The 14,330-nt window shown below is 45.8% G+C and overlaps 1 protein-coding gene across 1 annotated transcript in view; it reads left to right on the forward strand.

Annotated features, from left to right (window-relative positions):
- Positions 1-14,330, forward strand: part of LOC143788213 (alcohol dehydrogenase 1-like) — a 152,812-nt gene that overhangs the window by 66,869 nt on the left and 71,613 nt on the right. The window contains exon 3 of the mRNA XM_077277692.1: positions 3,596-3,734. Within this exon, the coding sequence (XP_077133807.1) occupies positions 3,596-3,734 (139 nt within the window). The remainder of the gene's footprint in view (positions 1-3,595; positions 3,735-14,330) is intronic.

Genomic DNA, 14,330 nt, shown 5'->3' on the forward strand with positions numbered 1-14,330 from the left:
CCTCTCCTTGCCCCACCACTGTGTAGTCTGTGCTGTTAAATCCTTAAATGGCACTGCCATAACAAATTTGTTGCAATGATAGATACTAGTAACAAAATACAGGGGCCCTGGCCTCCATTTAGATCCCTTAATACTTTGCACCAACTACCCCTGTCTGCAACTCTGCAGAGGAGCCCACCCCTGTACCTCGCAATGCCACCAGTTTATTTATGACCAATTCCTTGGCTGGCATTTAGCCCACTTTAGTATTTTGGCCTACTAACTGTGTCAGCCACTTCTAACAGTTGACCTCCGCTGAACAAAGCTATGCCACCTCTGTACTCCTTTTACCGATTGTGAACTGCATGTAGCCTACTTACTTATTTGTGCCTAGTAACTGTGTCAGCCTCTCATAACAGTTGTCCTCCCACGCTGAAACAAGCTAGGCTGCCTGCTTAGTCCTGCTAGCAGTTTTGAACTGCATTTAGACACCTTTTTTTAGGTTAGGCCTCTGTCTGTCTGTCTGTCGGCGCCACACATTACAACTGTCCCCCCCTGAAAAAAGCTAGGGCGCCTGGTTAGTCCTGCTAGCAGTTTTGAACTGCATTTAGACACCTTTTTTAGGTTAGGCCTCTGTCTGTGTCTGTCTGCTCTACACATTACAACTGTCCCCCCCCTGAAACAAGCTAGGCCACCTGCTTAGTCCTGCTAGCAGTTTTGAACTGCATTTAGCCACCTTTTTTCGGTTAGGCCTCTGTCTGTCTGAGCCACTTATTACAGTAGTCCTCCGCTGAACCCAGCTATGCCGCCTGTGTACCAATTTGGAACTGCATTCAGCCAACTGTTTTATTTTAGGACTACTCAGTCTGTCTGAGCCACTTATTACAGTTGTCCTCCTCCTTCCCTGAACCAAGCTATGCCACCTGTGTACCCCTCTTACCAATCTAGAACAGCATTTAGCCAACTTATTTATTTTGTCCTAGTAACTGTGTCAGACTCTCACAACAGTTGTCCTCCACCGCTGAACCCAGCAAGGCCGCCTGTGTACTCCTCTTACCAATTGTGAACTGTATATAGCCTTCTTTTTTATTTTACGCCTACTCAGTGTTTCAGAGCCACTAATTACACTTGTCCTCCTCCGCTGAACCACGCTATGCCGACTGTGTACTCCTATTACAAATTTTGAACTGCAATTAGCCACCTTTTTTAATTGTAGGCCTACTCTGTCTGTCTGAGCCACTTATTACAGTTGTCCTCCTCCTTCCCTGAACCAAGCTATGCCGCCTGTGTACTCCTCTTACCAATCTAGAACAGCATTTAGCCAACTTATTTATTTTGTCCTAGTAACTGTGTCAGACTCTCACAACAGTTGTCCTCCACCGCTGAACCCAGCAAGGCCGCCTGTGTACTCCTCTTACCAATTGTGAACTGTATATAGCCTTCTTTTTTATTTTACGCCTACTCAGTGTGTCAGAGCCACTAATTACACTTGTCCTCCTCCGCTGAACCACGTTATGCCGACTGTGTACTCCTATTACAAATTTTGAACTGCAATTAGCCACCTTTTTTAATTGTAGGCCTACTCTGTCTGTCTGAGCCACTTATTACAGTTGTCCTCCGCTGAACAAAGCTATACCGCCTGTGTACTCCACTAAGCAATTTTGAACTGCATTTTGCCTACTTTCTTATTTATGCCTACTAACTGTGTCTGCCTCCCATTACAGTTGTCTTCCACTCAACAAAGATGAGCCTCAGTTTTCATCCGATGTCAGATATTAAACTGCATTTGGCCTACTAGTTTGGTTGGGCCCTAGTAATGGGGTCTGCTGCTCCTTGGTGTTCTCCTCCACTGAATATAGCTGAGCTTCAATCTTCAGGCTTTCGGCCTATATCAGATATTAACCTGCATTTGGCCTACTTGTTTGGTTGGGCCTACTAACGGTGTCTGCCGCTGCTTGGTGTTCTTCACTGAACAAAGCAGTGCTGCGTGTTTACTCCTGTTACCAATTTTGAACTGCATTTAGCCTACTTTATTCTTTGGGACTATCTGTGTTTCTTCCTCATCCTGCCCATTGCCCAGCCAGTGCTAGATGAGTCTGCTGGTACATTGACCCAGACCACTACATTCCCCTTGCACTCTACACAGCCAGAATCTGACCCTGCTGAAAGTCAGGTTCCCCTTCCCGCATGCTATACCACCTTACACGGGGACAAAGAGGAAGGTGCAGATGAAAGTGCAGGTTCCTTCATGAGGTGGGGGGCATACTCATTGGCGATATCACTGGCGCAGGGCCCCTCATAGTACGCAAAAGTGTCTCTGCCGGTGGGAGGTGCCCCCGCAGTCAAACACACCGCCATACGTTGAGGGGCCCTGTGCCAGTGCCAATGCGAACGAGTTGGCCACCCCTGCTTGCTCGGGATCACAGCACTTGCAAAGTTTTAATACTTACCTCTCCCAGTTCCACCACCGTGATGTAGTCCGCGTTTCCTGGGCCCACAAAAAACTTGAGCCAGCCCTCCCCCCCTCCCCACAACTTTAGCCAAATGACCCCGAATTTTCAATGCCTAACTATTATTATAAGGTAAATTAAGATTCACAAGCTTAAGTGCCAAGAATTGATGTTTTTGACATTAAAATGGGCACTGTAGATGTTTTCCTGTCCTCCACTCACTGCCGACTTTGATTCCCCATTGACTTACATTGGGTTTCGTGTTTTGGTCGATCCCCGACTTTTCGCGATAATCGGCCGATTTCTCTCGACCCGACTTTTGACAAAGTCGGGTTTCGCAAAACCCAACTCGATCCTAAAAAAGTAAAAGTCGCTCAACCCTACTGAAGACGCTGTGTAGCCAATCACTGTAATACCGCAACAAAGATGGCTGCAGCATTACATTGCATGGCAGACAATCCCTGCATTGTCATTGGTGCTCTAAAGATCGTCAGAATTGCAGGGCGGAGACCAGAGCTCCCGCCGAATAATCCTGGAAATACTCGGTGCTCACCGAGTACACCGAGCATAGTGATACTCGGGTGAGTACCGAGTAGTGGCGATCACATTCGCTCATCACTAGTGTTTATGTGTATCTAATGTATACATGCATATGTAGTGTTCATACGTGTGCACATTGTCTAGTAAATATGTGCATATTTTATGCTTGGTTACATGTGTGTGCTATGCAATTTATATATGTGCATATAATGTGTAAATATTTGCATAATGTATATGTTTATCTTCTATTTGTTTTCCTAATTGTGTAATGTGCTTTTGTGAGTATAATGTGTATTTGTTTGACTAACAAGTAAATACATGTGTGTGTGCGCGCGCGCGCGCGCGTGTGTGTGTGTGTGTGTGTACGGGAGGGAAATTATTTGTATTTATTTTTACAGCACCATTAATTAAAGGGTACTATACATGTGAAAAGGATTACAAACATGACATATATAAAACATACTGTAAAGAGAATAAAGTAAACTGATGAAACGGTATACAGGGAGAGGGAAGCCCTAATACACATTCTATATGGGGGCCCTTTGTGGCTTTTGTCTGCCCCTGCTTTGTAGCACACTTACCGTAGTTTATTTATAATAATCTTAAAATCTTTTCTTTTCTTTCAGATGATAGCCACAGGAATCTGCAGGTCAGATGAACATTTCTTAAGTGGGGCATTGGATATCAAATTTCCCATTATATTAGGGCATGAAGGTGCTGGGATAGTCGAAAGTGTGGGATCTAGTGTAACTGGAATTAAACCAGGTAACTTTTACTTTTTATCTATACTGTACTATGTACACTGATTAGCAAAAGGGTAAAGGCCCCATCTCACATAGCGAGGTCGCTAGCGAGATCGCTGCTGAGTCACAAGTTTTGTGACGCAACAGCGACCTCAGTAGCGATCTCGCTATGTTTGACACGTACCAGCGACCAGGCCCCTGCTGTGAGATCGCTGGTCGTGTCGGAATGGCCTGGACCTTTTTTTGGTTGTTGAGATCTCGCTGACATCGCTGAATCGGTGTGTGTGACACGGATTCAGCGATGTCTTCGCTGGTAACCAGGGTAAACATCGGGTTACTAAGTGCAGGGCCGCGCTTAGTAACCCGATGTTTACCCTGGTTACCAAAAAAAACAAACAGTACAAACTCACCTTTCGGTGTTCATCAGGTCCCTTGCCGTCTACTTCCTGCTCTGACTGAGTGCCGCCATACAGTGAGAGCAGAGCGCAGCGGTGACGGCCCTGCGCTTAGTAACCCGATGGTTACCCTGGTTACCCGGGTGCTGCAGGGGGACTTCGGCATCGTTGAAGACAGTTTCAACGATGCCGAAGTCGTTCCCCTGATCGTTGGTCGCTGAAGAGACCTGTCTGTGTGACAGCTCCCCAGCGCAGCGACCACACAGCGACTTACCAACGATCACGGCCAGGTCGTATCGCTGGTCGTGATCGTTGGTAAATCGTTTTGTGAGACGGTACCTTTACAATGTTTTTCACTTTTGACTTTCAGGCTCTATATCTCACCATCCACTGTAGCCTCGAACGTGAGACTACTATCATTTTATAAACAATCATCTTGGCTATCTCATACATAAATTTGACTTGCAACTATTTAGCATATGATTAGTTAAGCAGATTCTTGTCATGTCAATTCATTGTTAGTGTTTTCTCTAAGTGGTGGAAAAATCTTGAAGGGGTTAAAAAGTCAAGAGGTGGAAGTACAAGCAAAATATCAGAGTCAACAAGTGAGCTCATCACAAGCTTTATCAGTTCTGGCATGACAAACATGGCAGTGGAGGTGGCTCATATGCTTTGTAATAGTGAGATCACAGACTTCCATGCAATTATTGTGTGGCACACCCTACAGAAGTCCGGAATGGTGGCCGAAAAAAGGCGATCATGCCTTGACTATAATATCATCATAAGAAGTGTAGGTTCAGGTTTGAAAAAAGTACGAAAAGTGAACAGTAGGAGATTGAAAGCGGTTGATTTGGAGTGATGAAATGAAAGTCAATAGATTAGGCTCTGATGGGTGCAAATGGGTCTCAAAGAAACAAAAGAAAAAGGGACTAACAGGTTGAGAAATTGAAGGAACTGTTAAATTTGGTGGAGGAAGCCTGATGATATGGGTTGTTTTGACAGCCAAAGGCGTTGGATACTTGACCAGGGTCGATGGTGGTCACAATTCTCACCTATATGTGAGTATCCTACAAGACAAGTTACCGTATTTTTTGGTGTATAAGACGACTGGGCGTATAAGACGACCCCCAACTTTTCCATATAAAATATGGAATTTGGGATATGCCCGCTGTATAAGACTGGGGTCATCTTATACGCCCAGTCATCTTATACAGCGTGTGGTTCCCAGGGTCTGAAGGAGAGGAGACTCTTCTTCAGGCCCTGGGATCCATATTCATGTTAAAAATAAAGAATACAAATAAAAAATATGTATATACTCACCATTCCGAGAAGCCTGGGAACATCCAGGATCGCTCCCTGCACACGCCGTACCCGGCGTATAAGACGACCCCCGACTCAGTGGCGTAGGAAGGGGGGTGCGGGGGGGGCGGGCTGCCCCGGGCGGCACAATGCGGGGGGCGGCACAATGCGGGGGTGAGGTCGTCAGTCTGGCGTATCTAGGGGGGGGGCAGCCGGAACATGTGCCCCGGCCGGGCGCACCCGGCAGGGGGGCGCAGTCGGGCCGCCTAAAGCGGCGGTCCGCAGTGTCCCCCCCGGCGGCTGCATTCTGCCGCCCCCCGCACTGGAAGTCAGCTGTTCTCTGTGCCGACTGTCAAGCTGACAGCCGGCACAGAGAAGCTGCGGCGCGCCGGCTCCCAGTGTTCAATTGTACTGCATCTGAGATGCGAGTACAATTGAGCTCTGACTGCCGGGTCAGAGCGACGCCAGCAACGTGATCAGGTCATGTGATCACGCTGCTGACGTCACTCACCTGCGCGGCAGAAGCAGAGCAGGAGACACAGAGCGGTGCTAAGTGCTCCAGTGGAGCTGAAGACACCGAAGGTGCAGGGGGGGGGGATTTACTGTGAGTGGGGATGGGGGGGATATATTGTGGGGGGGATTTTATGTGAGTGGGGATGGGGGGCATATATTGTGGGGGGATTTACTGTGAGTGGGAATGGGGGGGATTTTATGTGAGTGGGGATGGGGGGCATATAGTGTGGGGGGATTTACTGTGAGTGGGAATGGGGGGGATATATTGTGGGGGGATTTACTGTGAGTGGGGATGGGGGGCATATATTGTGGGGGGATTTACTGTGAGTGGGGATGGGGGCATATATTGTGGGGGGATTTACTGTGAGTGGGGATGGGGGGCATATATTGTGGGGGGATTTACTGTGAGTGGGGATGGGGGGCATATATTGTGGGGGGGATTTAATGTGAGTGGGGATGGGGGGCATATATTGTGGGGGGATTTAATGTGAGTGGGGATGGGGGATATATTGTGGGGGGATTTAATGTGAGTGGGGATGGTGGGATATATTATTGGATGGGGGATATTTAATATGGGTAGAGATGGGATTTATTGTGGGGGGAGATTTAATGTGAGTAGGGAGGGGGGATTTATTGTGGGGGGGGATTTAATGTGAGTAGGGAGGGGGGATTTATTGTTGGGGGGAGATTTAATGTGAGTGGAGATGGGGGTATTTATTGTGTGTGGGGAGAATTGGAGTGGAGATGGGGGATTGAATGTGTGTGGGAGGAGATTTGTCATGGGGATGGGGGGATTTAATGTGTGGGGGAGATCTAAGGACACAAAATGAAGAGCAAAGGGGGAGATGGGGGGGCATATATGAGGAAACAGTATGGGGGGATGGGTGCAGACAGTTTGGGGTCAAACGGGGGAATGTATGCGGACACAGTATGAGTAGCGATGTGAAAAACTTATGTGGACAGAGTACGGGGAGTGAGGGTGTTGGGATGTGTGCATGCGTAGCATGGGGGACAGTGTAAGGGCACAGCCAGGAGGGGACAGTATACCAAGGAGGGGGAGTGTGATGAGAGAGTACAGTTTAAATACTGGGCCCTATAGGGGGGACTCAGTGTGAGAGGACAGTGTGAAGAGGGGTCCGGTATAGAAAGGGGAGGTCAGTGTGAAGAGCATGTACCATAAGAGGGACAGTGTGGGGGTCATATTTTATGCAGACAATATAGTGAGGGGCAATTTTTTATTCAGGAGCATTATAATGACACTTGTATCTTTAAGGGCGTCATGTGGAGATTTTCTGCAAAAGAGCGGAGAAGATGGAAGTCTGCAGAGACGGCTGTGGATGAGAAAACTCATCATGAGGTCTGGACAAGATGAAGAAAAGAAGGAGAACGACTCCAGAGACGACATCATCTATAAGGTACCTGGATGTAAAGGTTATGTGTGATACTGACTAACTCATGTTTTTATTTATGTTAGGAGCATTAAAGGGGATGTCCAGGTTTGTGATGAGTCTGCAGTCATTCTTTGTGACTGCAGACTTCTGAATTCTCCCAGTGCGCCCTGCACACTGTCAGGATTCTCTCGTGCCGGCGATTTACATACATGCAGTCACGTGCTGACTAGACATGTGTGGCCTCACTCAATGAAAACGAACTGAGCGAGGCCCGGCACATCTAGTCGGAATGTGGTCAGAAGTATACAAATCACATACTTGTGTTGACATGACCGTCCACCGGCAAGGGAGAATCCTAAAAGTATGCAGTGCATTCGATGTGAGAATTCAGAAGCTGCGATGTCAGGATTCAGCTCTGCAGGTTCCAGTAGTCGACACATGGACACTTCACTCATATGCGGCTTTCATACTCATGGTCCTGTAACAACAAGCTTCTCTTCTGCTTCTCTCAGTTTTTACTGAACATTGGGAGCTTAAGGGAGAGGAGCTCGTCGGTACATGACTAAGGCTACTTTCACACTAGCGTCGGGAAAGACCCGTCGCTGTGCGTCGGGCCGACGTTCCCGACGCTAGCGTGGTCTCTGCCGCACAACGGGGGCAGCGGATGTATTTTTCCAACGCATCCGCTGCCCCATTGTGAAGTGCGGGGAGGTGGGGGCGGAGTTCCGGCCGCGCATGCGCGGTCAGAAAAAGCGGACCGTCGTGAGCAAAAAACGTTACATGTAACGTTTTTTTTCTCACGACGGTCCGCTACCACACGCCCAAGCGTCGCAAAACGGACGCGACGTTTGGCAATGCGTCGCAAATGCGTCGCTAATGTTAGTCTATGACGAAAAAACGTATCCAGCAAGAACTTTTGCTGGATGCGTATTTTCGGCAAAACGACGCATTTGCGACGTATTGCAGTTAACGCTAGTGTGAAAGTAGCCTAAGTGTGCAAATCGCATACATTCTGGGGGGGGGCGCCAAACTCGGGAACAGCCCCGGGCGGCAAAAGCTCTAGCTACGCCCCTGCCCCGACTTTTGGGACAATTTTTAGGGGTTAAAAAGTCGTCTTATACGCCGGAAAATACGGTACTTTGTATGCTTGAGTACTATGGGCATGGAAAAGATGACATTATGTTAAAGCAGGACAATGACCCAAAGCAAACATCGAGATTGGCGAAAAAATGGTTCTATGACAATGAAGTAAAGGTGCTGGATTGGCCCTCACAGTCCCAAGACCCCAACCCAATTGAACACTTGTGTGGATAGTTGAATAAAAGCTGTATACATACGTAAGTGAGTCGACCAGTATGCACCCACTTTGGGAATGTGCAGAAGAGTCCTGGAATCAGATATCGATCACGACATGCTTGAATCTGAATGAGAGGATGCTCAGGAAAATTTAGGCAGCATTGAAAGCCAAAGGTTGATTTACACAATACTAACAAAATAATAAAAAATTAAATTTAGACTTTATTAGCAAAACAGTAACAGTGCAGAGAAACTGCAAGAATCTGCATAACTAATCATATGCTAAATAGTTGCAAGTCAAATTTATGTATGAGATAGCCAAGGTGATTGTCTATAAAATGATGGAGTCTCACATTTGAAGCAGTAGGTGATGGTGAGATATTGAGCCAAAAAGTCAAAAGTTCAAAACATTGTTACCCATTTGCTCATCAGTGTAGTTTCAGTATTTAATGCAAGGTTTAGCTTTCAAAGTGAAAAACATATAAACTGCACATCTAAATAATGTTGCATACAGTAATCTTGTTCAGCACTCAATCTCAAAATGTTCCAAGAGCTTTATTGAGTCATTAAAAAGATATGAAAAACACACAAGTTTATAAACAGGACATCCAGCAAAAATTCCTATGCGTTTTGAACCTAGTAATATGTAAAGTTCTTAGACATGGCATAATAGTAAGTCACTTATTGGTCAATTTAAATATATGAACTGAATGACTTTGTTAAAGAAGCTCTGCCCAAACTGGCTGTGCATATATTCAATTGCTGAACAAGCTACTATCACAGTATGTACCACGAAATACACTGAATACGGAAACATTACAAAAATAACATTGATAGTATGACAGAAAATAGAGAAGAAAACTACCGTAAATATTATATATTTATTTTATACAATAATTTCAAATTACTATTTACATACAGTATATGCAATTTGCCCCTTCAGAGATGAAGAGACTAGAATAGTGATGAGTAGTGTTGAGCATTCCGATACTGCAAATATCGGGTATCGGACGATATTCGCTGTATCGGAGTTCCAATACGGAGCTCCGATACTTTTACAATATTGAATACTGGAATCGGAAGTTCCCATAGTGCAGTGATGCACTATAATGGAGTGTGGGCGGGGCGTGGGTGGAGACTGCGTGTCTGAGTGTGCAGGCGGGGTCTGTGGATGACCGTGAGGGGTCTGTGCTGGCCTGCCGGGGGTTTGTATGGGCCTGCCGGGGGTCTGTGCAAGCTTCCGGGGGTCTGTGCAGGCCTGCAGGGGGTCTTTGCGAGCCTGCCGGGGGTCTGTGTGGGCCTGCCGGGGGTCTGTGTGGGCTACCGGGGGTCTGTACGGGCCTCTCGGGGGTCTGTGCAGGCTGCCAGGGGTATGTGCGGGCTTGTTGCGGGTCTGTGCGGGCCTCTCGGGGTCTGTGCGGGCCTGGTAGGGGTCTGTGCGGGCTGCCGGGGGTCTGTGCGGGCCTCTCGGTGGTCTGTGCGGGCTGCTGGGGGTCTGTGCGGGCCTGCCGGGGGTTTGTATGGGCCTCTCGGGGGTCTGTACGGGCCTCTGGCTGGTCTGTGCGGGCCTCTCGGGGGTCTTTGTGTCTGTGTGCAGGCATCGTCCGATGGGACTACAAGTCCCATCGGGCTATGCCTGCTACAATGGCAGTGATTGACACATTAGCCAATGATCCCATCATTCGGCTAATGTGTTGAATGTAAAAAAACACAAACATACATACTACGTACTACACACATACAACATACATACTACATACTACATACATACTACATACATACAACATACTAAATACATAATTCATACATACAACATACATACATAGAACATGCATACAACATACATACAACATACATACATACAACATACTACATACATACTACATACATACATACTACATACATACAACATATTACATACTGTACATGGTACATACATACTACATACATACAACATACATATTACATACATACTACATACATACATACTACATGCATACATACATAGTGCATACATACAACATACATACATACAACATACTACATACATACTGTACATACAACATACTACATAGATACTACATATATACAACATACAGTGCATACTACATACATACAACATACATACTACGTACATATATACTAACATACATGCAACATGCATACTACATACATACTGCATACATACTTACATACATAGTACATACATACATACAACATACTACATACATACTACACACATACTACATACATACAACATACATGCTACATACATACTACATACTACATACATACTACATGCATACTGCATACAATACATTCATACAATACATACAATACATACATACAGACATACAGTACATATAACAGAGTACATACTCACCTTCACTTGTTACTTTGTTCACAGAAGCCAGTGTCATCTGTAAAAAGATTAAAAAAACAAACAAACAATATACTCCCTGATCCGCAGAAATCCATGAGTGTCCCACGAAGATCTCCCGTGGAGAACGGCAGCATCAGCTGATGCGACCGCTCTCTAGGGGCGCCAGGAATACAATGACGGGAGGAAGGTATCCTTCTGCACTGTATTCCTCCGCCGCTGTAAAAAATTAGTCCCTAGTCTCACTTTTGGCATTGCTGTGTGAGAAAGTTCCCACGCAGCTTTTGCCATAAAGTGAGACCAGTGAACTATAGTAACCTCTCAGTGATGCATTGCAGGAGACATTATCTCCTGTCAGTGTGTCACTGAAGGTCCTATAGAGCAGTGACATCACCCGATGTCACTGTTCTATAGGGGAGATTGTCGTGGGACAATCGTTATTAATTGGACTACGGAGGACAGGTAGTGTACGGTTTATAATTTTATGTTTTTTTCAGGCGCAGAAGTATGGTAAGTATGGTTAAATTAAGAATATTAAAATACTTTTTTCTGGCTGTGTCTTTATTTTTTTTTAGCTCTTTCACTACTGTAGGATTAATAATAGATAGGCCTCTTATTGACGCCTCTCCATTATTAACCCGGCTTAATGTCACCTTACAATAGCAAGGTGACATTAATCCCTTATTAACCCCTTATCCCACTGCTACATGGGAGTGGGAAGAGAGGGGCTAAGTGCCGGAATTGGCACATCTTACAGATGCGCCATTTCTATGGCAGCTGAGGGTTGGTATTTGTAGTCGGGGGGCCCAATATCCATGGCCCCTCTCTAGGCTATGAATATCAGCCCGCAGCTGTCTGCGTAGCCTTTCTGGCTATAATATATAGGGGACCCCAACTCATTTTTTCGGGGGTCCCCCTATTTTAATTGCCAGTAAAGGCTACGCAGACAGCTGCGGGCTGATATTCATAGCCTGGGAGAGGCCAAGGGTATTACCCCATTCCCAGGCTACAAATATTGGCCCCCGGCCATCTGCTTTCCCCTTCTGGCGTAGAAAATTGTGCGGGAGCCCACGTCGTTTTTTTTTACCGTTTTTTTGTTATGTTCATTTACCAACATTGGCCTATCTATGGATATATCTATCTATAGATTTATCGATAGATACACATGTGTGTTGTGAATTTGGTTTTTGGGCTCCCCCGGTGGTCGCTGGTGGTACTGGACTTGTGTGCTTCACTTTCTCTGTTCACCTGTTTCCATCAGGATGTGGGAGTATCCTATTTAGCCTTGCTGCTCAGTTATTCTAGTGCCGGCCATCAATGTAACCAGAGCCTTTCTGTTGCATGTTCCTGCTTCTAGACTACTATCAGCTAAGTTGGACTCTTAGTCCTAAGTTTGTTTGCATTTTTGTTCCAGTTCACAGTTATGTTATGTTTCTGTAGCTGGAAGCTCTTGTGGGCCGAAATTACCACTCCGGTGTCATGAGTTGACACATGAGTCTTAAAGTAATTTCTGGATGGTATTTTAATAGGGTTTTCAGCTGACCGTGAAGTTCCCTATTGTATCTTCTTACTATCTAGTAAGCGGACCTCGCTTTGCTGAACCTACCTTCATACTGCGTATGTCTTTTCCTCTGAACTCACCGTCAATATATGTGGGGGGCTTCTGTCTCCTTTTTGGGGGAATTTCCCTAGAGGTAAGCCAGGTCTGTTTTTTCCTCTATTAGGGTTAGTTAGTTCTCCGGCTGGTGCTGGGCGTCTAGGGATAATACGTAGGTACGTCACCCGGCCACTGTTAGTTGTGTGGTAGGTTTAGCTCACGGTCAGCTCGAGATTCCATCACCCAAGAGCTAGTCTGTTATTTAAGTTCTCTGACGTTCCCTTGCCATTGGGAACCATGACAGTATGGCCGGCCAAGGGTTAAAACCGTTGGCAGAAGAAAGGAGAGAAAAAGAAGTCTGCAAATTTTTTTTTTTTTTTTTCTTCTGAGCTTGCTCTATAGTTTACTCAGTTGCATTTCTGCTCTAATTGCAGCCTTTGCCTCTCTCTCTCCTTCTAATCCTTGAATGGCTCTGATCTCACCTGATTAAAATGGATCCTCAGAGTTTGGCTACAGGTTTGAATAATCTTGCTACGAAGGTTCAAAATTTACAGGATTTTGTTATTCATGCTCCTATATCTGAACCTAGAATTCCTATACCAGAATTTTTCTCCGGGGATAGATCTCGTTTCCTGAATTTCAAATATAATTGTAAATTATTTCTTTCCCTGAGATCTCACTCTGCTGGAGATCCCGCACAGCAGGTTAGGATAGTAATTTCCTTGCTGCGGGGTGACCCTCAAGACTGGGCATTTGCATTGGCACCCGGGGATCCTGCGTTGCTCAATGTGGATGCGTTTTTTCTGGCTTTGGGGTTGCTTTATGAGGAACCTAATTTAGAGATTCAGGCTGAAAAAACCTTGATGGCCCTATCTCAAGGGCAAGATGAAGCTGAAATATACTGCCAAAAATTTCATAAATGGTCTGTGCTTACTCAGTGGAATGAGTGCGCCCTGGCGGCGAATTTCAGAGAGGGTCTCTCTGATGCCATTAAAGATGTTATGGTGGGGTTCCCTGCACCTACAGGTCTGAATGAGTCCATGACAATGGCTATTCAGATTGATCGGCGTTTGCGGGAGCGCAAACCTGTGCACCATTTGGCGGTGTCTTCTGAGAAGGCTCCAGAAAATATGCAATGTGATAGAATTCTGTCCAGAAGCGAACGGCAGAATTTTAGGCGAAAAAATGGGTTGTGCTTCTATTGTGGTGATTCAACTCATGTTATATCAGCATGCTCTAAACGTACAAAAAAGGTTGATAAGTCTATTTCAATTGGCACTTTACAGTCTAAGTTTATTTTGTCTGTGACCTTGATTTGTTCATTATCGTCAATTACCGCGGATGCCTATGTCGACTCTGGCGCCGCTTTGAGTCTCATGGATTGGTCCTTTGCCAGGCGCTGTGGGTTTGATCTAGAGCCTCTGGAAGTTCCTATACCTCTGAAGGGTATTGACTCTACACCATTGGCTAGTAATAAACCACAATACTGGACACAAGTGACTATGCGTATGAATCCAGACCATCAGGAGACGATTCGCTTCCCTGTGTTGTACAATCTACATGATGTTTTGGTGCTCGGATTGCCATGGTTACAATCTCATAACCCAGTTCTTGACTGGAAAGCAATGTCTGTGTTAAGCTGGGGATGTCAGGGGGTTCATGGGGACGTACCTTTGGTTTCCATTTCGTCATCTATTCCCTCTGAGATTCCGCAATTTTTATCTGATTATCGTGATGTTTTTGAGGA

This window comes from Ranitomeya variabilis, chromosome 1 (genome assembly GCF_051348905.1).
Source record: "Ranitomeya variabilis isolate aRanVar5 chromosome 1, aRanVar5.hap1, whole genome shotgun sequence".
NCBI classification, from domain to species: domain Eukaryota; kingdom Metazoa; phylum Chordata; class Amphibia; order Anura; family Dendrobatidae; genus Ranitomeya; species Ranitomeya variabilis.